The sequence below is a fragment of the Haliaeetus albicilla genome, chromosome 8 (genome assembly GCF_947461875.1).
Source record: "Haliaeetus albicilla chromosome 8, bHalAlb1.1, whole genome shotgun sequence".
NCBI lineage: Eukaryota > Metazoa > Chordata > Aves > Accipitriformes > Accipitridae > Haliaeetus > Haliaeetus albicilla.
In genome coordinates, this window is record NC_091490.1 from 39,678,209 (window position 1) to 39,701,377 (window position 23,169).

General features: G+C 53.2%; 1 protein-coding gene across 1 annotated transcript; it reads right to left on the bottom strand.

Moving 5' to 3' along the window:
• Positions 1-3,551: 3,551 nt before the first annotated feature.
• On the bottom strand, positions 3,552-21,566 carry ATP8B3 (ATPase phospholipid transporting 8B3). The gene is made up of 27 exons (XM_069790112.1): positions 21,492-21,566; positions 20,795-20,886; positions 20,121-20,234; positions 19,540-19,638; positions 19,032-19,093; positions 18,339-18,411; positions 18,165-18,235; positions 17,512-17,594; positions 16,746-16,904; positions 16,117-16,205; positions 15,074-15,267; positions 14,176-14,384; positions 12,826-12,860; positions 12,212-12,368; positions 11,595-11,783; positions 11,051-11,163; positions 10,484-10,648; positions 10,068-10,179; positions 9,665-9,740; positions 9,062-9,203; positions 8,339-8,603; positions 7,590-7,813; positions 6,916-6,999; positions 6,372-6,611; positions 6,024-6,162; positions 5,656-5,786; positions 3,552-4,978 (listed from the first exon to the last, which is right to left on the bottom strand). The coding sequence occupies exons 1-27, from the start codon at positions 21,544-21,546 to the stop codon at positions 4,742-4,744; spliced, it is 3,609 nt and encodes a 1,202-aa protein (XP_069646213.1). The 5' UTR covers positions 21,547-21,566; the 3' UTR covers positions 3,552-4,741.
• Between the last annotated feature and the right edge of the window lie 1,603 nt (positions 21,567-23,169).

Sequence of the window (23,169 nt, forward strand, 5' to 3'; positions counted from 1 at the left end):
AATCCCAAGTGCAGACGAGAGGAGAGACAATCAACTGCCACAACCTGAGCCGGCAAAGCCGCGGGGCTCCTCGTGTGCTCTGAGACAAGGGAAACGGCCCCTGGGCACCCCAAACCTCCCCCTGGGGCTGAGACCTTTCCAGGTGATGCTCCCAAGTCCCCGTCCTTTGGGGTGACCTCACAGACCTGCCTCTGCCTTTGCCCTGTGTGGAAAGAGGTGCTGAAGATGGTGCTGCATCAATGCCCAAATGGACCCAGGGATGGACTGGAGCGACCCATTTCTGAGGTTTTTCTCCCCAGGGATGTGGTTTGGGTCAGAGACACCACCCAGCACACAGTGTCTGCCCCTGCCAGGCTTTCACGTGCCGCCCAGCCTGGCTCTCGCCCTGCATGGGGGCACCCGCTCTGGTTGAAGGGGTAAGAAGAAGAGTCCAACCAGTGGAGAAGGTCCTAGAGGACCCCAGCGCACTAACAGGTCCCAGGGGATTTTGGAAGGTCTCCCTGCCTGCCCTAGACAGCCAGGGAGCTTTCTGCAAATGTGCAGAGACCCCCCCCTGAACAGGGCTGCATCCCCTGCTCCTTCCTCCCCCCTGCTGCTCCTCCTCTCCTTGCTTAAAGATGGGAGGAGAGTAGCAGTAAGGAGTCATGTCTTTGGAAGTCAGGAAGGTGATGGGGGCTCAGAGGAGGCAGTGGTACCTACTTCTTTCTGCTTCCCCACCATTACCAGAGCATTTACCTTAAAATGCTGATTCCTCAGCCCTCTCCAGCCTCTTCACCACTCCATCCTTTGCCTCCGTCACTAGAGGTGGCCCCAAAGCTCAGCCCACTGTGAGGAGAGAGATCTCAGCTTCTTCGGGCTCCACCGAAGTGGCCCCCAAAAGCAAAGTAGGGTTTTTTTAAAATCTGCATCTCTTGTCTAATGCAGTGTCCCTGCAGCCTTTGCCTTCTTCACAGCCAGCACTGAGATGCTCAGTACCAGGTGGTGGTGGGAGACATGGGACCCACTGACCAAGGACCTTGGTTTTAGGAAGAGATGTTTATTCCAGCAGCACCATTCATCTACTAACCAACCCTCCTGTCCTCCGGGGAGCTCTGCATCTCTGCCATGTCCCATTTCCTCCTACGAGACCTTTTCTAGCACAACAAGCTTTGGTGCTTGGAGGCCAAGACCTCATTTCCAACCACAAGGTCTCACCAGGCTTGGGTGCAACCCACAGTTCACAAGTCCTGGACCTTTCAGAGACCAGCTGGTTTCCATCATGGGGAATGAACCAAATGGCTTGGGAAACCCCAGAGAAGCCAAGAGCCAAGCACTGTCCCCTGTCCTTTAGCCCACCGGGACTTGCTGGATCAACTGCTGGCAGGCTGAGCCCTGCACCATGCCGGATCTGGCCATGCCTGCTGCCCACATCAACCAAAATGCCTTGAGGAGCAACTTGCCACAATACCAAAGATTTTTTTTTTCCTGCAGGTAATGACAATCCAAGCTCTGTCCTAAAGACAATTCTCTCGACCAGGGTTGCCCCAAAGGGTGTTTTTGTGGTGTGGGGAGCAGGAGCAAAACTGGGGCCCCAGGGGCACCTCTGAGGATGATGGAGAGCAGATGGTCAGAGAGTGAGGAAGAGGAGTGGACCCAAGATCTCCCACTGAGATCTGCTGGTTCAGCCTGGCCACCATGTCCTACTTCAGTTGTGGAAGTTTTCAGGGATTTGGGTCATTTCTTGATGCTCCCCCAGGCACTCCAGTTCTGCCTTGGGTGGAAGTTTTCCACCGATGGCTTTTGTGCCTTGAAAACCCACCATCAGCAGCGGGGCAGTGCTGTCCCCGTCCCGCCGGGTGAACAGGAGGAGCACGGGCTCCCGGAGACACCTGGCTGGGTTTTAGCCATTGTCACCCCGCTATGGCACAGCCAGAGACGAGATTTTTCCTGCTCTAACGATGGCTCCGCTGACGGGACATGGACACAGAGTGGGCCAGGAGCTGGCGTTTCTCTGTGCTGAGAAATGGCTTTGCAAAAAAAATAAATCACCACTCGTCCCTTTTCCTGAGCACCCAAAGTCTGGGTGGGGAAAACGATCGGCTCCTTGTTACCTCTCTCCCCAGCCCACTTTGGGCACCGTGAAGAAGCCACTGGGCTGGGTTGGCTGCCGGCACCGTGCCGGCCGGCCGCCCTCATCACCATCGTGCGTCCCCAGCATTAAATTGGCTCCTTTTCCCTTGTCTCAGAGAACACCTGCAGCTGAGGCGGCGCTGGCAGCTGGCGATGGGGCTGGACCTGCAGATGCTGCCGTGCAGAATCCGGTTCCTCTCGTGTCTTTGTTTGGGGTTTTAAGAGAGGAAATTAAAACTGCAAAGAACAAAATCAAGTTTTGTTTGTTTGTTTGTTTGTTTTTCTTTTTACCCTTAAATTTCTAAAGGAAAAAAAGAAGTCAGACAGAATTAATCCTGGCCAGGAAGAACCCGCAGCCTCGGGTTTGTCAGTCCAGCCACCTCCAGAAAACATTGCTCATTTTTCTGTATAGCAATAGGTGACACTCACCCTCGTCCCGCACGGTCTGAGGGCCGCATTTCTGAGTTTTTAAATGACTTTTTCCTTCTAATTAAATTGATTTTTTTTTTTTCCTGCTGCTTCATTGTTACTCTCATGGGATAGGTTTTACTCTACAGCGAAATGCAATTGTTACTCCTCTGTGTCTTGCAACTATATTTGTTTAAGCTACTTACAAACATTAAAAAAAAAAAAAAAAAAAAGAGTCTTATGTGTCAGGCACTTTATCCAAACTGTGCTGTGTGCTCTGGAGTTTGTTCCTTGTTCTTTGCAATGACTCATGCAGGGGAAGTTACCAGGAAACTTAACTCCAGCCTGTCAACAGGTTTTAAAAGAGAAAAAAAAAAAAAAATCTCTATTTGTTCATCCTCTACTGGTCATGACTGTGTTGTATTTCTGCAGCTTTCTGTTTCTTCAATAAATTATTTTCTAGTCATTCACCCTGGCGTGTGTGTGTGTCCCGCAGTGATGCTCATGGGTCGGTTCCCTCCTGATGCAGCTCTGCTGCTGCTTTGGAGGAGTAGCCCCGTTTTAACCATCTCAACTCCTTTCCCTAGACCTGGCCTGAGAGCATCAGGGGGCTGATGTGGGGATCATGCCCAGGCACTGGGAAAGGCTTCTGCCCCCAGTTTTCCACCTGGCAGTTGCAGAGGTGAGAGTTTTCCCAGAGGAAGCCTCAGATGCTTTTATTTCTTGGCACCATCCAGCACCCTTCTGGCCAGAGCCCAAAGAAAACACTTTAATTCTCACAAACTCGGTGCAGATGAGGCCAAAGCACTTGTTAAACAAACCCATCAAGTCGTGTGTGCTGCAGGCAGGTCCAAGACCCCATGTCTGATTTAATTATTTATCTTTTTACCCGAATAGCTTGTCCTACTCTGCATTTTGCCATGTTGCAAGTGCTGGCAGGTGGCAAAGAGCTGGTGGTACGCACAGAGGGACCAAGGACCTTTCTGTGCAGCTTTCTTCCTTGGTGGCATAGCAGAGATTTACAGGAGAGGAGAGAAAAGCTAAAATCCTTTTAATTAAAAAATAAAAACAATAAAAAGGGTGATCTGGTCACCAGTCAGTTGTTCACACACAACTTCTCCAGCTGCTGATGTCCCCAAAGCGTGGCACTGCAGGGCGTGTGCTCCCATGCCCACTGGTCAGAGCTGATGCACATCACCCCGATGCTTTGCCCTCCCCCCTTCACCAAAAGTACTTTTCAGGACTTTGCAGTGAACAGCCTGTGGCCACAATTTGTCCCCAAAGATGGGGACATCAGTCCTGAGGGAGTGGGAACTGGCTGCTGTGGAGACAGGGCATGGCACGTAGCAGATACCACCACCATGTGCACCTCGTGCTGAGATGGCAAAGACAAGGAGGTGGAGATGGTGGGGGAGCAACAAGAGGAGGCTGCAAGAAGCTGGGCTGGTTTGGCTGGAGAAGAAAAACCTGCAGGTAATCAATCATACATAGGTCCTCCTTCAGAAAGTAGGGGTTATTTTAAAATTACGCCGCTCGAGTCTGATCTGTTGGGTTGATGCATGTGAAAGCCATGGGTGCCGGATCCAGCCCTGCGTGGGGAGGGTGGCTGGCTCTGCCCTGTGCTCCTTGAAGCTGTGGGAGAACAAGGTGAGGGTCTTCGTGCAGCCGGTGCAGCTCGGCCCCCAGCACAGGAGGGAGTGAGCAGGGGTGAAGGGCTGCACCTGCCACCCAGCTCCACCGCTGGTTTTGCATCAGAGTATTTTAGTAATTAAGAGGTGGAATAATGAGCCTGGGGCAGCAGAGTTGCTGTTTGTGGGTCCAGCCTGGAGCAGGATCAGCCTTGGATAGGAGGAAGCCCAGCTCCGAGGGGGCTCAGCAAAGGGAAGGGGGCTGGGGTGCCAGCCAGGGTGTTGCGGGGCGAGGGGCCAAGCGTGGAGGCAGAGGTTGGTGGTTTTCATGGCTTTAGAGGCTCCTGCAAAGCCCATGAACACACTGCATGGGGGAGATTTTGCCGCTGGTGGGACACATCCCAGGACTCAGTGCCTGGAGCAGCAGCCCCCCAGGCTGGGCCAGAGCCTCTGCAGCCACAGGGGCTGCCCGTGCTTCAAAACCATCCAAATAAGATTTAAAAAATGCCCATAAAAGGAGGGAGCCAGCCAGTTCTGTGCCTTGATGGCACCTGCCCTGTCCCAGCATGGTGGGAGGTTGATGCCAGCCAGGGCAGCTATGCCGAGGGGCTGGGGAGGGAGGACAGAGCTGGGGTTGTCTCTGGGTGCAGGAGACCTGGGGCAGTGCGGCGGGTGGCCCTGGCACGCAGACTGTCCCCGCGGGTGATGAGGCCGGCGTAGCCCTCCTGGTGGGAGAAGGCATAGCTGGAGCGGCGGTGGAAGGAGCCGTGAGGGACATGGGCACGTAGCTCCACCGAGGGCTCCGGCTCCCGCTTGGCCTTCAAGCAGATCTTCTGCAAGGAGACGGAGAGATCAGGGCTGTGGCCTCCTCCCAGGCAAGCCCTCACCCCGAGGGGGGACACACAGGGAGCTCAAGGACACCCTCCACCGAGACAGTTTGGGTCCCAGCTCCACCATGACCTGAGTTACCACGATGGGATACGTAACATGGGGACCCTCTTGGGGGTCTTCAAAGCTCCTGGAGCTCTGGTGCACAATCATCTCAAGCCCTGCTCTCATCTGGGACCTCTTTGTACCACCAGGAAGATATAACCCACAACCCAGATAGGGATGAGCTCTACCAAGGCTGGGGGTGGTACCAAGACCTGCATCAGACCCCAGTGCCTCCTAAGTGGCAGGTCTGGGGAGTCCTGCAGGCCAGTTCCTTACTGCAGCCAAAAGCAGACCCTCTCCAAGAGGAGGTCTCTCGCCCCAGGGCCTTCTGTCGGGCCATGAACCAATTTGGGGAGAGGGCCCTGAAGCCAGGCTTGGGTACCAGTGTCATGAGAGACCACCATGAGCTGAGTGGTGCCACCAAGGAGAGGTGACATGTCCCACCACTACAGTCCCAGCAGTGGCTTCGCTGGGGAACCTCACCCTTCCCATCACCAGCAGCGCCCTGGCCACCCCCAGACACTGACGCTGGCAGGAGGCAGACCCCTCCCCATGCCAGCCCCCGCGCAGCCCTCACCTGCTGGATGGTGGTTTTGCCCGTGATGGTGCGGTACAAGTGGACGGTGAGCGAGGGGATGGTGTTCACCACCAGGGACAGCAGGACCACGAGCAGGACGTAGGGGTCGGTCAGGGCATTCCAGCTGGCATCTGTCAACGCAAGAAGTGGGTGGGTGATGTTTAAGTAGAGAAGGTGGAGAGGACAGAGGGAACAATTGTTGGGGGACAGGCCCCCACCCATGAAGGTGTTGAGGGGTCTAAAGAGGAGATGGCATCTAAACTGGAGTCAAAACTCAAAACAGCAAGACTGACAAGTGGTGATGAAGAGATGATCTACAAGGTGGGAAACACCAAGCCCAGGCCATGGGGATCCCCGGGTCATCTCACCTGGGAAACGGAAGATGGCAGGGGCTATCCTGAAGGCATCAATGCTTTGGGTCAGGAAGGAGAAGAAGCAGAAGAGCAGCAGGCTGGCTGTGACCATCAGGAAGGACAATGCTGTCCAGAACTTGGTGTCCAGGATGAACTGTAGGGACAAGGGCAGAGCACACAGTGTCTCATGGAGGCTGCAGGGACCCTCTTCCATTCAGCCACTTGTCCTGAATTCCTCCCCTGCCGCAAGGGAGATCACCTCCCAGGCACGAAGCTGTTGGGGATGGTGTTAGAGAGCCCAGGGCTGCAATCCCTAAGCATCTACCACCGGGCCAGGATGGGGAAGGGCAGATTGGTCCTTACCTCCACAAGGACTGACAGCAACGCCGACGTGGCCACCGTGACGGCAAAGGACTCGTAGTCACCGACAACCTTGCTGCCAACATGGTCCTCAAAGGCCCAGAGCGCAATGTAGAAGCTGGCAAGCGAGGTGCTCACCCCATGCAGGAGGGTGATGCCAAAAACGCGGTAGTTGAAGAGCTCATCTTGCTGCCCGATCACATAGAGCTCAGGGAACTCCAGGCTCTTCTTGGCACTCACGTCCTGCCAGGAGAGCACCAAGCATCACCCTCCCCACCCACACTGGGGAGCAGGATTGGGCCATCCCACCCAACACACCCTTCAGGAGAGCTGCAGTGAGTCCCTCCACTTGCTTGCTCTGGGGTGATGGGGAACAGAGGCACCCCAAGACCGGTGGAGAGCTCCAAATGCCCATCGAGCTGCTTGGTACCATGTCCCAGCACAAAAAGCCGTGCAGATGGGGTGCAACGACTGCTGGGCTGATTCACACCTGCTGAGGATGCAGCCTCCAGGCACAGGGGCTGGATGCAGCCCGGTGAACCCATACCTGCTCCAGAAGGCCCACAGACAGCACGGGGTATGCAGTGTAGAAAATGTTGTAGAGTGCAAGGAACCAGCCCTCATACAGAGGCTAGAAGGGAAAAGAAAGCAGCTGTGAGCTCAGTGGTGCTTTGGAAAGACTCAGAAAGGATGCCCAGGCACCAGGGGTGAGTCCAAGAGACTCATATCCAAACTCTGGAGAAATCCCCATGGACTTTCCCCAGGCTTTGCATCAGCCCCATGTTGTCTGCAGTGGGGCCATGCTGCAGACAGAGATGGGAGGCTGAAGCCACACAGCAGTGGTCAAGACACACTAATGGTCTTTGGGATAAAATTTTGGAGGAAGCAAGCTTAATGCACATGGCATCTTTCCCTGCGTCTGTCTGAGACTGAGCTCCAGCTCACAAGGACATCCCAAATCTCTGCAGGATGCTTTTCCCAATGCAGCCAGGTAAAAAGCAGATAACCAGGTGCATCTTAGCCAGGCAGCCCCCCAAAATTGGACAACCCAATACCAGGGCATGGGAGAAAGGAGACCAGGGCAGTGATGTGGACATGTGCCCATCAGGCAGTACCAGGCACAAGACCTGCATGGGATCATCAGCAGGAGGGGGGTCGAAACACCAGTGTGCAGACCTCCATGGGATGGATATGACCCTTACTAATGGCTGAATCCCTCACCTGAGCTGTGAATCCACTGTGGAAAGCGAACCAGACCTGGGCCATGAGACCAGCAAAGGTCTTGTAGAAGAAGTAGCGGAGGAACTTGCAGATGCGGAGATAAGCCCAGCGACCGTGGACGAGCAGGAGGCGCTGGAGGTAGGAGAATTGTGCCAGGGCGTAGTCACTGCACTGCACGGCTTGCATGCCCTCCAGCCCGCTGATGCCCACCCCGATGTCAGCGGCTGCAGAGGACAGGAGGGTGTGAAACGCAGATGGGGAGGTTTTCAGTGAGCTGGGTGCTTGAATTCCCTGTGGATTGCCCCGAGGGTGATGGGCAGAGGGTGAATCCAGGACTGATGGGCAAAGGGAAGAAGCCCCCTCTATCACATGCCACAGCTGTGGGAGTGACATGCCAGGCATGACTGGGCGTGCAAAGAGCACAGCCCCATGTCAGGGCTGCTGGAGAGGGGCAGGAACATCTCTGCCAGCTGCCCACGTTAGGGCCTGAAGTTTCATCAAGGTTCATCCCTGCTGTCAAAGCAAGTGGTCCACCCTGCTCTTGTCCCAGGCTGGTCCTGGTTCTGGTCCTGTGCCTCTCGCTCCCCTCCCAGCACAGCAACGTGGGCAACTGGTTTGGGGGTTCCCCTCCCAACTCCTCACCTCAAAGGAGAGGGTGAGGTGGTGAAGATGGCAGATGGGACACCACCACTCCCCGCTAGCAGGACGTGCTGGCTAAAACCCACACTCCCCCCTGCCCTGAGCCTCACTTTTGATCATGTTGACATCGTTGGCCCCATCTCCAATGGCCAGCGTGATGGCCTTCTTGTGCTTCTTCACCAACTCCACGATGAGGGCTTTCTGCTTGGGGGTCACCCTGCAGCAGATCACCGCCTGGCAGCTGGTGGCCAAGTCCACGAAGGCCTTCTCCACCAGACTGCCCTGCTCCTGCGAGCCTGTAGCCCTGCAGCAAGCCAGCCGCTGCCACAGCCACCCCTTCTCCTTCAGCACCTCTCCCGTGTGGAGGATTTTGTCCTTAGGGGAGAGCACACGTGGTTGGGACCTCACTCATAGCCTTCATAGCATGAGGGCCCCCAGCTCCTCAACAATGCTCTTAAATCTTGTAGGTGCTACAAAAAAGCGACCCCCAGTCTTCTCCAAGTTCAGCACACAGCAGGTACTGTGACTGTGAGACCAGTTTGTCCCAGTATGACCAGAAAAGCATGTGATTACCCTCCAGCCTGCATCATCCCAGAAGACTGGTCAGGCAGGTGTGCTTGAAACCCCCCAACACCAAATGATCAGTGCAAGGTTATCCCCTTCTTCACTCATCATTCCCCAGCCAAAAATGGTTTTTTCCCACCCCTTGGGCAGGAGTGGCATCACCTCCTCCACGTGCTGGTGCCACCCAGGATTTGGATAGCATCAGGGCAGAAAGAGCAATCTGCCCATGCAGGCAGGGAGCAGAGAAGAGCATCCTAGTGCCACCTTACCAGGAAGTCCCCGCTGATGATGAGAGCTCTCTTCTTGTTGCGTGAAGCCTCTGGGCGCTGCTGGGAGAGGCGGCCACTGCAGAGGACTTCCCCGCTGCTGCTGAGGTGGTTGTTGCTTACCCAGTAAGTCCTGAGGATCTTGCTGTGTGAGGAAGGGGTGGTTGTAGCTGAGCTGGGGACACAGGGCACGCTGCCTGCCTTCGACCGAGACCTACAGTTGGCCTTTGGCATCTCAAAGCCAGCTCCAGGGAGATGGGGCTGGTACCCAGGGGTGGGAACAGGAGGGACAGAGAGGGGGACCCAAGGGCTCACTGAGATCAGAAATCAGCCTCTGTCCCCATGGTTCAGAGGCTGGAGAGGCAGCTTAAGCACTTTCTGGTCAAAGCCTGCCAAGAGAATGCTGTAGGGGCAGAAACAGATGGGGAGGCCATGCAAATGAGCATGCAAACAGCAAATGAGGGCCTTTGATATCCAGACTGGGACAGGGAAGGAGAAGCATCTCTGGCAGAGTCGATCTCTGCCCATCCTGCATAGGTTCCTGTGCCCTCAGGTGTCTTCAGCGGGGACACCAATGTCCTCAACCAGGAGGTCACGATTCCTCACCTGATCTCCTTCTCCTCCAGGATCTCCATGTCGTCCGTGAGCAGCTTGCACGCATAGCCAATGTTCATTGCGGTCTCTGCAACACACAGGTGCCAACGGCCAATGGCCACAAGATGCTGTCCCCCCCCCATCCCGGGGCAGCCCCCAGGCCTTGGGTCCAACAGCCCTCAGTGGGCTGCAGCTGCTGGGGGCTCTGCTCCAGCTCTGTGCCATTACGCAGATGGCTTCCCCTGCCCCAGTTTCCCCATGGGTGACATGATCTGTGGGACGTGCTATTACTTTATATGAAGGGGAACAGCAGAACCTGGTTGTTTCTCTCTCCAGGATCTCATATCTCTTGTCTGTTCCTGCTTAGGGGAGAAGCTGAAATGTGTTGGTGGGGTCTGAGGTTGCCTCCACTGACCTTGTTTGTCTCCCGTCAGCACCCACACTTTAATGTTGCCCAGTTTCAGCAGCTGGATGGTCTCAGGGACTCCATCTTGTAACTTGTCCTCAATGGCTGTGGCCCCAAGCAGCTGGAAGGAGGGTAAGTGGGTGTCGTGACATGGGGCAGGGCAAGATGCGGAGGTGGGAATTGCCCCTGGATCCAGCCAGGGGTCCTTGCCCATGGGTGGACACAACATGACAGATCTCTAACCCAGTGTCTACTGGCATGTCACAAAGTCACCCCTGGAGGGCGGACCTCCACCTGCCCTCCCACCCAGGGGATGGGTGTTGCGTTGGACATTTCACCCCTCATCCCGGAAAGCTGAACCCCCTGGTCCTGCTCTCTGTGGGACCAGTGCAACCGGTTCCTCCTAAACCCCCACCTCATCCCACCTGCAGGTTCTGCTCCATCTCCTCGTACAGCTTGTCCAGCTCCCGCGCGCGGTCCTGCAGCAGGATGCTGGCCTCACGGTGCCTCCTGCTCCACACGCTGTACTCAGCCTCGCTCACCTCCTTGCTGGCCAGGCATAAAGTCCTCAGCGTCTCCTCTGCAAAGCGCTGCAGAGATGAGACATCAGGTCTCCCTTCCCTTGACCAGGATGACTTTCACAGTGGACCAGGGCATCATGCCAGCCAGACGCAATGTTCCCATGGCCAGAGCCAGAGACCCTCCAGGATCTGAGGGTCTCCCTCTGGGCTCTGACTCCCTCCCCCATCCTACAGCATCCCCACGAGGATCCTTGCAATGCAACTGGTCCATGCATAACACTGAAGGTGGATTTGATGCCCTCTTACCCCCTGTCCCATATGCAGGTGAGGCTTCTAGAGCAGAAGGAAGAAAGAAGGACCAAAATCCTGAAGCCAGAGGGAGAAAGAGCAGCAGGGGACTCCAGGACACCCAGGCCAAAGCCAGCAGCAGGGAGACCAGCCCTTTCCACCCCAGGCTGGCATGGGACTCACATCCAGTGCCATCTCGGTGAAGGTCTCATTGGGCCCTCGCCTCTGCAGTCTCTCCAGAATGACTGTGTCAGCCCCCTTGGTGTAGAGCCGGATCGTGCCCTGGGGGTCTCGCACTGGGAGGGAGGGGAAGGACAGCTTAGGTACGCAGAGAGGTGGCTCCCACTCATCGCTGTTCCCATGCAATGGCCATGCTGCAGAAGGCGCCCCGGGGGACGCTAGTGTTTTTCTGCTCGCGGTCATAGGAAGCACAGGAATGTCCCCAGATCTGCACCACCATGAGGCAGAATCAGGCCTCAAGGACTGTCAGTTCCTCACATACCTACTCTGAACCCCTGATTTACTCGCTTTCTCAACTTCTCAAACCCTTCACCAAGGTACCAGGGAGAGCAAAACCGCAGGGATGACCAGGATAATCCTTAGGAGTCCTTGTACCAGTTGCGGTCAATCACAGCCATCCTGGTGCCATCCCTTGTAGGACTGGGTATGGAAGGGACCCTCTGTGTTCCTGGAGGGCCCCCTCTCTGAGACACCCCATCCCGCTCACCCAGGACAGACATCCTCTTGCGATCGCTATTGAAGTCCAGCATGGCCAGCACTTTGTACGTCCTCTTCACCCCCAGCTCACTGATGGTGATGGTGTCTTGCGTTCGGGCCAGAAAGACGTATCCCAAGTTCCTGGCTGCCAACACCAGTGCTTCTTCGTCCGGTGAAGCTGCCTGATAAACCAGCTGGTCTGCAGAAGAGGAGTAGGGATTAGACAAGGAGACTCCCAGCCAGGCAACTCTTGGACATCTGAAACACCCTGTTCTTGCCCAGTGCCAACATTATCTATGGAGACCCTAAAGTCCAAGCCACCAGGCTAGGGAAACTCAGTCCTACTTGTCTTATCTCTTCCGCTCATTGCCACAGGCAGGACAAGTGCCCAGACAGGGATGGATTATCCTCCCTGTGCTTCTGTTCCAACTAATTAGCTTTAAAACAAACCCAAATGTACATATCCGTGATGCTTGGATGGTGGCCCAAAGCATCCCTGGGCTCTCATGCCACATGCACCCCCACAGCAGAGCTTTGCTGGGCGATGGAAAAAGCCATCGTGGCCTCAATGCCTTGAACAGCAGCTCGACCCCGCTCCGAGCACGTCAACCACTGTGTCCAACCCACCGCCCTTTTCCTCCACCATGACAGTGTGGCAGAGGGCCAGCAGCCTCAGGAACTCCCTCAGCACAGGGTCACTGTCCCGCCGGGCGGCTTCCAGCAGCGTCGCGTCGCGAAAGTCCAACTTCTTCTCCCCATGGTGGCTCCAGGTCAACCCCGACCCCTGCAAGAGGCACGGGCAGGCTGCAGGTGCCCGAGAGAGAGACCGAGCATGGTGCTCTGCACCGGGGATGCTGCTGGGTCGACAATACAGCAACCCTGTGCTGGCACAGTCCGATCCAGATCAGAGTCCATAAGCCGAGCTCTGCATTGCCTACACCAAGGGGATGAGTATAAAAAGGTTGGGAATCGAAAAAAGAAAAAAAAAAAAAAAAAAAAGAGGACGCATTATTTTATAGACCCAGTTCCCCTGTCCTTGACTGGCAGCTGAGAACTGGCAAACTTGCCAGCCCGAGGAAGCATATGCCTCTCTGTTACAGCATGGGACCCCATTGTAAGCAAGCTGTGCTCCAAAACAAAAGGCTGGTCCTGCTGCCGGTGTAATCAATAACTGCTACGGCTTTGGCCCCGATGAGGAACAGCGTCCGGCCCATGCTACGTGGGAGAGGGGAGTTACGCACCGATGGCTGCTTGTTCTCACGACCTGTGCCTGTACCTGCCAAAATAAAAATAATTCAATTAATAACTGCAGGAAGCATCACCAGTGGAGGCTTCGAGCAGTTTCTCTGGAAGGGACTGCTGCTTTTGCTGGCCAAAAGACTGGCAAAAAGGGACAGGCTTCCAGCATCTGCTTGGTGTCAGTCATGAGCCAGGCTCTGTTAGGATGTCCAGGTTTGACTTATTTGACTTTCTAGACATTTTTAATGTTAAAAATTCAGATCTAGCCTTCATCCACATTTCCTTGGAGACTCTGCGGTTGGCCAGAGATTGGTATGGGATTACAGCGATGCTGCTGTCACAGAGGTGCAACAACAATACATCAGGCAGGGGAAAACTAGTTTTATTCCTGCTTAAAAACTTTGCCAGATTTTTTTTTCCTCCTCTTTACTTTATCACTGTCTATTTGTCTCAAGTGCCTGATACTTATCTCAGGAAAAAGGAGCTCCATGCTAAAGCTCTGGCTCACCCCACTTGCTAAATTTCACTAATCAAGCACTGAGACAATTCCCAAAAGCCAGCTGAGCACTCGAGTAAGTATAGCAGTAAGAAAAGGAAGGACTTGGCAATTCTCAGGTTTCTAAGGGGAAACCCAAGCAGAATCATAAAAAAGCGCAAAGACCAATTGTATGCATTCACTGTAAAGAAAAAGCATAAGGGAAATGATAATTTCTTTGCCTCCTCCATAGGTCACCTGAAAGCCTTACAGTGCCCAGATTTGGAAACCGAGCTGGAGATTCACCAGAAAACAATGTAAAGAAAAGCAAACCCTCCCTTTTCTCTCCAGACCTTCATAGAAAATAAAAATCCATGGGCTTCACTGGCCCATCACCCTGAGGCTCCTCTGCCTGCCCTGTCCTGGACACCTGGGCCAGCATCAGCTAATTATTCCAGGTGGGATCCCCCTCACTCAGACTATGTGTTTGCCATGTAGCTGTGCTGAGTTTCTAACCCCAGGGTCCCTTTTGTATCAGGGAAGACCTAGCTGATCTCAGTTGAGTCGGAGCTATGATACATCTCCTGAAAGGTAGGCACCCATTTTAGGTGAGCGGAACTGTGCCCTGACTCCGTGCACTGGGGGTGTGAGACAAATGTGACCGCAGGTGTGGTGGCCCCTGCAAAGCACCGATAACATGGAAGATGAGAACAAGCTGAATTCCTACAGCTTCTGCTTACACACTGGACCACCAAGATCAATCCACATGCCCCAAGCTTCCTAGCGAGCCAGGAGGAGTGGAAAGAACCAAAGTGGCCTAAATTCAAGGTCTACCTCACTCATGAGTCTCTACAAACTTGCGTCCACCAAAAGTTACCATAGATGGTCCCATTGATGCAGCATTTCTTGAAGCTCATAACATTTTGTGTCAAGGTGCCAGTCTTGTCCGAGAAGATATATTCAATCTGGCCAAGCTGATCATTGAGGCTGGTGCTTCTGGCTTTTGCTGGAATGTCCTTGACAGCGTAATACATTTCCAGATCCCAGTTGATAAAAAAGCTGTTCACCAGGTAGATGAATTCAAACCTAGGGTGTCAGATAGATAGAAGAAAACATACGCTGGGGAAGGAGATCACATTACTTGCATCCCAAGGGCACTTGGGGGTTTGACACAGAAAGAAAGGGCAGAGGGGAACTCCCCACCTGGATCCTATTGCTCTGAGCTTGGGAGAAGCAAGAGGGTTTTCATTGTTTGTGGCCAGTTTTCCAGAAGGCTCATCACATCTGACTGAGAGCCCACTGGGGCCCAGGCAACTGGGTTCCCCTCTGGCCCTTGATGACAAAGTTAATAGGTCTGGAGGGCTGAAAAGTTTGGAAACTGCTTCTTCCAGCACAGATTGTGATTATTGCCTGCTCACAACAGTTGTGCCCTTCTCTTCCCCACCCTGCTGCTGCTCAGTGGGGAAACACCACCTCCATCAGTCTCATCCTCAGCCTGCCCACAATTTCCAACATCAATATGTGTCTTTGCATCTCTTTTGTGGCTTTCCTCTGAGAAGGTCTCAAAGCACATCATCAATGTTTGTAAGATACACATCCCATCCATCCTTACCCTCTTACGGCTAAGGGAACACATGGGAATGACTTGCTCAGGGTCCCAGCTGGATCTTTTGTGCAGCCCCATTTTGTGGCTGTAAACCAAGATGCCAGATGATAGCCAAGGACAGGGTGTGAGGTATTGATCTCTGATCACTTCCAAGCTCTGTTGTTCTTACGTTATATACATGGACATGGGTATGATGATGCTCAGGAGGATCGTGAAGCCCCAGAAGTTGAAGAAGGCCTGCTGGGCAGGAGTTGTACGCTTGTAGAGAGCAGAGAGGTAGCTGTGCTTCTCCTGGAACATCCTGGCCCAGAACCCAGAGGCAACGGCGAGGCCCAGCGATGTGACCAACAGCACCACGAAGATCTGAGATGGGAAGCCAGGATGAGAATGGCCCATCACACAGAGCCCACCAGACTCTTTTCTAGGATCAACCATTGCCCCTTCCGAACAGTTTGCCTCATTTAGCTGTAAACCTGTGGAAAGGTGTCCTTGTGCCTGAAACTGGTTCTCAGAGCTCATCCTGGGCCGAGATGAAGGATTGCAGCAGTTATTTCAGCTTGACACATCCACAACACACACACACAGCAAACCCCAACTTTCCCACCCTCCTAATTGCCTCAGACACCATCTCCCTGGACAAGGAGTGTCCTGCAGCCTTCCTGCTGAAGTACCAGCAAACAGAGGAATCTAGTGGCCAGTCTGAGAAGTGATGACACTCAACCACCAGGAACAGGAGTAAGAGCCGTCCAGTTCCTCGTTGTGACCACGCTGCTTTGCTTCCCACAGAGGAAAGGCTCCTCCTTCCCCCATCCTCCATCTACTTACTCTGTGCTGAGCCACAGCTGGCATGTCCCTCTGCACAAGCCACATCCTTGGACCTGCACAGTTATGGATTAGTAAAGCAGGCCAGGAGTGGCTGGAGATCCTGAATATTCCAGTTCATTGGTCCAAGGGGCTGCTCTACAGCTGAGGACTCAGAGCTGCCAGGGTCCAGGGTTTAAGCAACACAACCACCACGCAGACTGCTCCAGACCCAGCAACTGCCACTTCACTTGGTATGTGCCCATCACATGTTAAACCCAAGATATCTGGGACAAAATATTGCAAACTTAAGAAAATTAGCATCACCCAAGCAAGCTGCCTCTCACAGGACTTGTTAGCAACCCCAGGAGGCCGGTGGACCAGAGCAGGAGGAGTTTGCACCACACTCACTATGATCACCAGCCGATCCATCATGCGGTCCAGCTTGGTTTTCTTCCGCTTGATCTTTCCACAGTTCCTCATAATTTTGGAATCAAATCCTGGACGAGAAGCATTTTAGAAGTGAAAATGTCAGTCCACAGCCCCCAGAAGGTTGACTTGCAGCTAAGTGGTGCTGGTTACCTCCATAACAACATCTCCCCACCAACGAAGACTTTAGAGGACCGCATCCCTTGATCAGTGGTTAATCAAGCTGTGGCCACACATTCGGAGAAATACTGCTTACACCAGATCTTACCCCTCCCCTCTACCCACAGCTACTCATGGCCAAGCTCTCAGCTGCACTCTCAGAGCCACAAAGTGCAAGAGGCCACAAAGTGGAGTGGATCCAGGATGTGATGCAGGCGAAATATAACTTGGGCTGAGTAGAGGTTTGGTACGACCACATCATCTCCCTGCCAGCAAGCCCAACACCAGCAAAGCTTAGGACAAACTTCTGCGGGCTTGGTTACAGCGGCAGGTCCTCCCACTTTGTATCAGCTAAGGATGGGACCTGCTGATGCCAGAAGTGCTTGGGCAGCTTAAAATCCCTGGGGACCTGGGTGTTTTCTGCCCTTCCTGCTCTGGGCCTGGGCACTCACCTGCGTAGATAACCAAGCCGTAGCAAACGTCGGTGTTGCGAATCTTGCAGCCTCGCAGCAAGATCTTTTCGCTGTCAAGCGAGTAGGTCTCGCCCCTCCACTCCAGCGTGCCGGTGAAGCTGTGCATGCGGCTGTTGGGCTCCTCACAGGTCACTCTCCCTTGAGTAGAAGGCATGATTCAGGTGATGGCTTTGGGGGAAATGACAGGACCTTTCTCTCCCCTCACCCACCACGCCTGCCCCTCCAAAGAAGGGTGCTGGGGGCTTCTCGGGGAGGTTGAGGTTTTGTCAGGGCATCTGCAGATGCAGTTGGGATGTGGATGGCTCAAATTAAGGCTAAGGTGGAGGGCCACCCTGCAGTGCTGGGAGGGTGCTCAGTCCAGGAACTGTACTGGGCTATAAAAGTGGAGACACAATCCCCTTGATTCCCAGAGCCTCTGAGAGGGGAGTCTGCATCCTATGGGAGGGCCAAAGGGGAAAAAAAATCCAGGGTCTGAGCTCAGGTTTGGGAGCCAAGCACTTGATTCCAATGGGAAAATCAGGATCCAGGGCAGGGGGAAGGTGCACAACCCTGATGGACTCATCACAGGGCTGCTTTGCTGGGGAAGGGCCTCCATGCAAGGTCTTTGGCTCCTTGCAGGCAGGAGCAAGTGCAACCTCCTGTTGGACTGATGGCACTTGGTGCCTGAGGGGCCAAAGACTTCCCAAGGCTGAACCCATCCCATGCCAGTGAGATGGCCACATCTTCACCCATCCGGGAGGCTCACCGTCAAAGGCAGCCATGATCTCCTCGCTCACCAGCTCCTGGTGGGTGACCAGAAGGGCTTGTCTGAACTTCAGGTTTGTTTCCCTGTGAACAAGAGCCAGGGAGAGAAAAATAGAACAACCCTGTGGGGTGACAGAGCTGTTAATTCAGCTGCCAGACCCATGGGACAGAGATGACCATTAATTATTGGGTGTTTACATGACTGATGAGAATGAAAAGCGAGATAGGGACCTATCGTGACAGACATCAAGCACTCATGCAGGGAGCCCTGGACCGGAGACCCTGCCATTAAATCATCTGCAGATGGAGGCAGGAGGGACGGGCAGCTGCTGTCCTCCGCCTGGCTGGGGGGGAGCTGAGAGATGGAGAGAGATGCCTGAGGTCACAAGCTGCTCTGTGGAAGTCTCAAAGGTGTTTTTGGACTCCCGTTTTCAAAATTTGGGGTTAAAATCCCATTTCTGGGGTGTTTGTAGGTTTAGCTTTTGGAGGATCCCTCCCGTCCCGTGATTTCTGCTGGACTTGCAGCCTTCCCAGCATGCCTGACCCCCCCCCAGTGCCAGGGGGTCCCCAAGACTGGAGGCTTCAGCCGTTGGCTGGGATGTCTCTGCCCCTCTCCCCCCATGGCAATAGCAGGCCCCTGCCCCCTCTCCTCACCCATCGATGTCAGCAGTCTCCACATAGCACAGGCTGCTGGGCTCCGAGCTGCACAGCAAGAGCATGTCGGCCTTGAAGAGCAAAAAGGGGGAGAGATCACCGGGCTGAGCCCCTCCTTGCCAAAACTCCCCCCCACTGCCCCTGGTGCGCAGCCAGCTCCGGGGCATCACTCACCGGGACAAAGCTCTCCTTACGCAGCCGGACGATGTCCCCGACACAGATGTCGCGCCATTTCTGCCAGCAGAAGCTGCGGGAGAATTAGGGGTGGACATTTTTATCCTTGCAAAGCAGTGAGAATGGGGGCTGTGGCTGTTTCTGTCCTCTGGACCAGCCTGTGTCTGTCCCAGCTTCTTGCATGAATGGGGTCTCTCGATTGTTGGTTCCTCTGCCACCGTGGTGGCCTCCCATGTGGATGACTGAAGGATGGCTGGGCACCGAGGATGGCACAGGACCCATTTGTCACATCCATATCCCCCACATCTACAGGTCGCAGGGACTTTCAGCCCCCTGGCCACAGGTGGGACATGCTGATCCTCCCCAGACCAGTGTTTAGCAGTGATATGACTCCTTGGGTTAGATATGAAGACCTGGAGGAATGTCTGTGGCCAAGGAAACCCTCCTCCCAGCACATCACAGCAAATTGGAGCTTTTTTAGACCTGTTGTCTGTAGCTGGAATATGATCGTCCCTACAGAGGAACAGCTGGACCTGCAGCAGATTTTGGGAGGTGATGGGAGTTGGCAGAGTCAGGGACAGTCCCACCAAAACCCTTCTCAGCTGCTGTGCTCAAGGGTGCTCAGCACTTCAGATGCTCCATCATTCCACACAGGCCTGGAAAACAAGGGTACAGCTTCCCAAAGCCCCTCACCTCTTCCCAGACAGGATTTCACATGGCCTGCTGTTGATGTTTCTGTCACTTTGGTGTCGGCCCTGTACAGAGAGAAAAAGAGTCCAAAAGAAAACAATGGGCCATGCCAGACTTCCTTGTCCCATGAAAACAACCCTCTTAATGCCACCATCTGCCTTCTCAGCCCCCAGGGCAATATCTGGTTTCTGAAGCAATTGGAAGATGTATTCCAATGAATAAAGAGGTATTTCTGGGGACCAATCTGGGAATATAGCCATTGGTTAAGATATTAAAAGATGACAGAGATGGGGGTCTAGACCCCAAGGAAAGCAACCGGCTGGTCACATCCTTCCCATGGGAAAATACAAAGCATTTTGGACATGGTAGAGTTGATGGTACCTCAAGAATGATGAATGACAGCAACTCCCAAGATTTTCAGTTCACCCCACAGCAAAGGGGCCCTTTCTGCTGACTCTCCCCCCCAGCACCTACACCCAACACACAGGCTTTTGCTCCAACCCATACTCACAATGTCATCGATCAGGTCTCGTAGACCCCGGATGGTGAGAAGGCAGCTCAGGGGAAACAGCAGAGTGTACCAGGGCAGTGTGGAGATCTCAGGGAAGGTCTAGAGAAGGAGAATTTTAGACCACTGACACAACATTCACCCCACATTGGGACACTTGAGGTGACTGAGTAACTCCCCCTCCTCCCAGCTCCCTTCCCCAGTCAGCGCCTGAGGATGGCAGGAACCCATTTAAGAAGAATCAAATCAATATCTCTGCTTAGAGAGAACTGTTTTTCTGAATTTCCTCCTCTTTTTAAAGTGGATGTGTGAAATGCATGTGGGTCCCTGAATCTGGAGGGTAGGATTTCTATCTAGGTGTGGTCTACATGAGCTTCGCTTACATCCCAACCCAATCAGTTTAAAGTAACCAAACTTAACATATAGGTTAAACCCCTCAGAGTTCATGAAAGACAATGAACACCACTGAAAAGCAGCATCCTTGACACCATTTTAGACCAGAGTCCTCTACTCTAAATGCCAGACAACCCTCCTTTGCTAGACAGTCTCCCACACACTTGCTCTTACCTTGGTGTCCATCTCACCTGTAAAAGGATGACAAAGACGAAGTAGACATTGGCCATTCGGTGGAACTGCTCATAGAGGTTCAGCGGCAGGAAGGTAAAGATGTTGTACTTGGCTGTCTTAATGGCATTGCCCTGCAGAAGAAAGGTCAAAGCCACAGTGGGAGTTCAGCCACATGAAATCAATGATGTGTTTTGAAAATGCCAAAATCATTCTGGTGTTTTAGGACTTCTCAACCTTTCATGGCAGAAGAGATGCCTTTAAAAATTTACCAAAGCCATAAGGAAAAAAGAGATTTATTAGAGCAAAGGGCCATATAAAATTGAAACAAAATAATTTGCTTCTGATCATCTAAAGCATCTCTAACTGACCTCCAACTAGATGGTCATTATTTAGCTGGAAAAGAAATACCTGGTTTTGTTCAATCAAAACTTTTCCTAAAATCTTTTGACTCGACCATCAGACTAAAAAGTATCCTTCATACAGTGCTGCTCCTTCTCTGACAGCTTCAGAGGGCATCTGGGGCACCAGGCAGGGAGCAGCCCTTCCTATTCATTTTGGATTACATATGTGACTCTCCATCCTACTGGAGATCACTCTGTAGCATCTCTGTCATGTCACCCCCAACCACCACCAGCCCAGGAATCAGGGGCTGAGTAAAGAAATGGCCCAGGACTGGCCCAGGCTGACTCACCGCATACTTCTTCTTGGTCAGACAGAAGGCAAATTTCTTCTTGAATTGCATGTGGTAGTTTCGGTCGTTGGCCCTCACCTCCCAGGTGAAAGCTGGAAAAGCAAGTGGATATCCACCAGCTCTCAACAGAGCCAGGCCCTGGTCATCAGCCTCTGGCCTCCAAGGACACAAGGACCAGTGATGATGCCACTGGACTCATGGTGACCCACTGCTGGTGAGATGGGCTTTCCATAGTGCACCTACATCTTGAGAGCAGCTGAAGCTACAATTGGGACAGAGCTGGATCTTTGGGGTCAGCTGGGTTACAGAGTGGGCAGAGCAGGCAGGAGGCCAGAAGCTTCCAGAGATGTAGGACTGCTGCGTTCACTTGCCCTCTGAGCCTCAGGCTAACTGTTTGGGCTCAGGTGTTGGTTTAACAGTATAATCAGGCCAGGTGAAGGATGACTCCTTCATGCACAGTCTTTGCCATTCTGAAGACTGGTTGTTCCTCTCCTGATTTCATTTCTGATACTGCCAAGCAAGGGATATCCCAGCCATGTTCCCCAACTCCTGCACCCCAGCTGACAGTCGATCCTTCCAGACCATTTCACCCTAAATCTGCTTCTTCTCCATCTCACAACTTTGTCCCACATTCAACTTTCTCATAAACTGTCTAAAGAAAAAGAAAACCCTCAAAAGACACTCATTGCACACTGACCTGGCAGCTGCTTCTTTCCATGCAGGCAGCCTGAGGCTCGGTCCTGCTCAGCCATGCTGGCACTGCTGCCAGGATCTGGGAACAAGGACAACCACAGATATTTGCAACGCTGAGCAATAACAGCATGATCCCACTGGGATGCTCCAACATCCCAAAGCTGGGCCCTCCACCTCTCCAGGGCAGGTCATCATGCAGAATGGACACTCTTCTGAGCACAGCTGGGGGTGGGTGTCTTCCCCAGACCCACAAACTAACTTAGACCTTTTTACTACCCCAGAGATGTAAAACCCCACAGCAGTCCTCTGTAGCCATCTGAACATTATAGATCAGTGACGTCAGGCTGAATATTTGTTATGAGAAAACATCTTTCTCCCTTTAACGCCTGATGTTCTTTGCCCTGCCTTTTGCAGGACCAGCCATAGCTCAGATCTGAATTGAAATCCACCTCACCCTAGCATTTTTTTCCAACAGACACAGATTTGCCCTTCACGGACGCCTTACGCTTACTCAGACTTTGTGTGGGCATTGGTGCTGGGGGTTGTCTGGATAGACCCCTGCCTTCGCAGTGTTCTCAGGGATGCTCAACAGCTTTGGCATGGGTCATCTTTCAGACACGCCTTTGCCCAGTTCCAGCTGCCCATGACAACTCAAAGACATTTTTCCTCTCTGAGGAAGTTATGGGAAATCATTTGAAGTCATCAGCAAGGAGTAGAAACTCTCCCCATCCTGCCATCACACCCAAGCATCCGTCATGCCTAGAGAGCAGCCACCTTCATCAATGACAAGATTTCCCTTACGCTCAGTAGCTCAGTGACCTTCCCTGCAGAGATGTTAGGGAAGATTAATTAATGTTTGTGAAGCGCTTTGTGATCCTTACATGAAAGGATTCAGTGAGGTATAAAGCATTAATTACCTTACTATTAAATAATCCCACACAGAAGTCTGTCCCTGCCATTATTTTTTATCTCACTCCTTTGATCACTTCTTTTTTTCCATTCTTTCACCAAAGTATCTACTTCTCTCCCTATTGCTCCTCGTGGTACAAGGCAAATTTGATATTGGTTTGCCCCAACACACAACGCTGCCCTGAGACGCTCGCGGATGCCACCAGCTGGGCCAGAGCTGTCACCTCATCAAAGAGAACCTGAACGGCAACATGGGCAGCACCAAGGCCCCTGTGTCCAAGAGCTTGCCCCCAAAAAAGCTTTGATCCACAACATCATCCTTCTTTACCACTAAGGACTCAGTATTTGTCACTGTGCTTGGATCCTAAATGACACCCATGAACTCAGCACGTTTGGGGCTCATCTTTATTTTCGCAGCATGGCTGAGAAGGAAGGCAGGCTTGCAGGGAGCTGCTGTGCGTGGTGGGACGCTCATGCTACATCCTACGGCTCCAACTACTATTTGTCCCACAGATAAGAGGGAGCGGGAAGAGCAGGGATACCTGGAGGGATGAGATTTCTTCCATACCCAGCTGCGCAGAAGCCCTTTGGTGCCCAGACTGGCTATTCCCACTTTGTTTGGGCAAAATAAGGTGGCAAAGGATTTGACACAGAGAAATGCAAATCTCCCATCTTCCACCCTGCTGTAACCCCACTCGTGTCCTTGGCCCAGTGAAGGTGTCAGCCTGGGACATCTTTCCCTGCAGACAGCCAGTTCTGGGCTGCATCTAGTT

Bases quoted from the DNA above. Each gene is read 5' to 3' on its own strand.
- ATP8B3 (XM_069790112.1), bottom strand. From the start codon at position 21,546: ATGGCTGAGCAGGACCGAGCCTCAGGCTGCCTGCATGGAAAGAAGCAG. The intron at 15,268-16,116 runs GTGAGTGTGGTG...TTCCCATCTCAG, and splicing joins TGGATCGGCTGGTGATCATA to ATCTTCGTGGTGCTGTTGGT. The intron at 12,861-14,175 runs GTAACTTTTGGT...TTATTTTGGCAG, and splicing joins CATCAATGGGACCATCTATG to GTACAGGCACAGGTCGTGAG.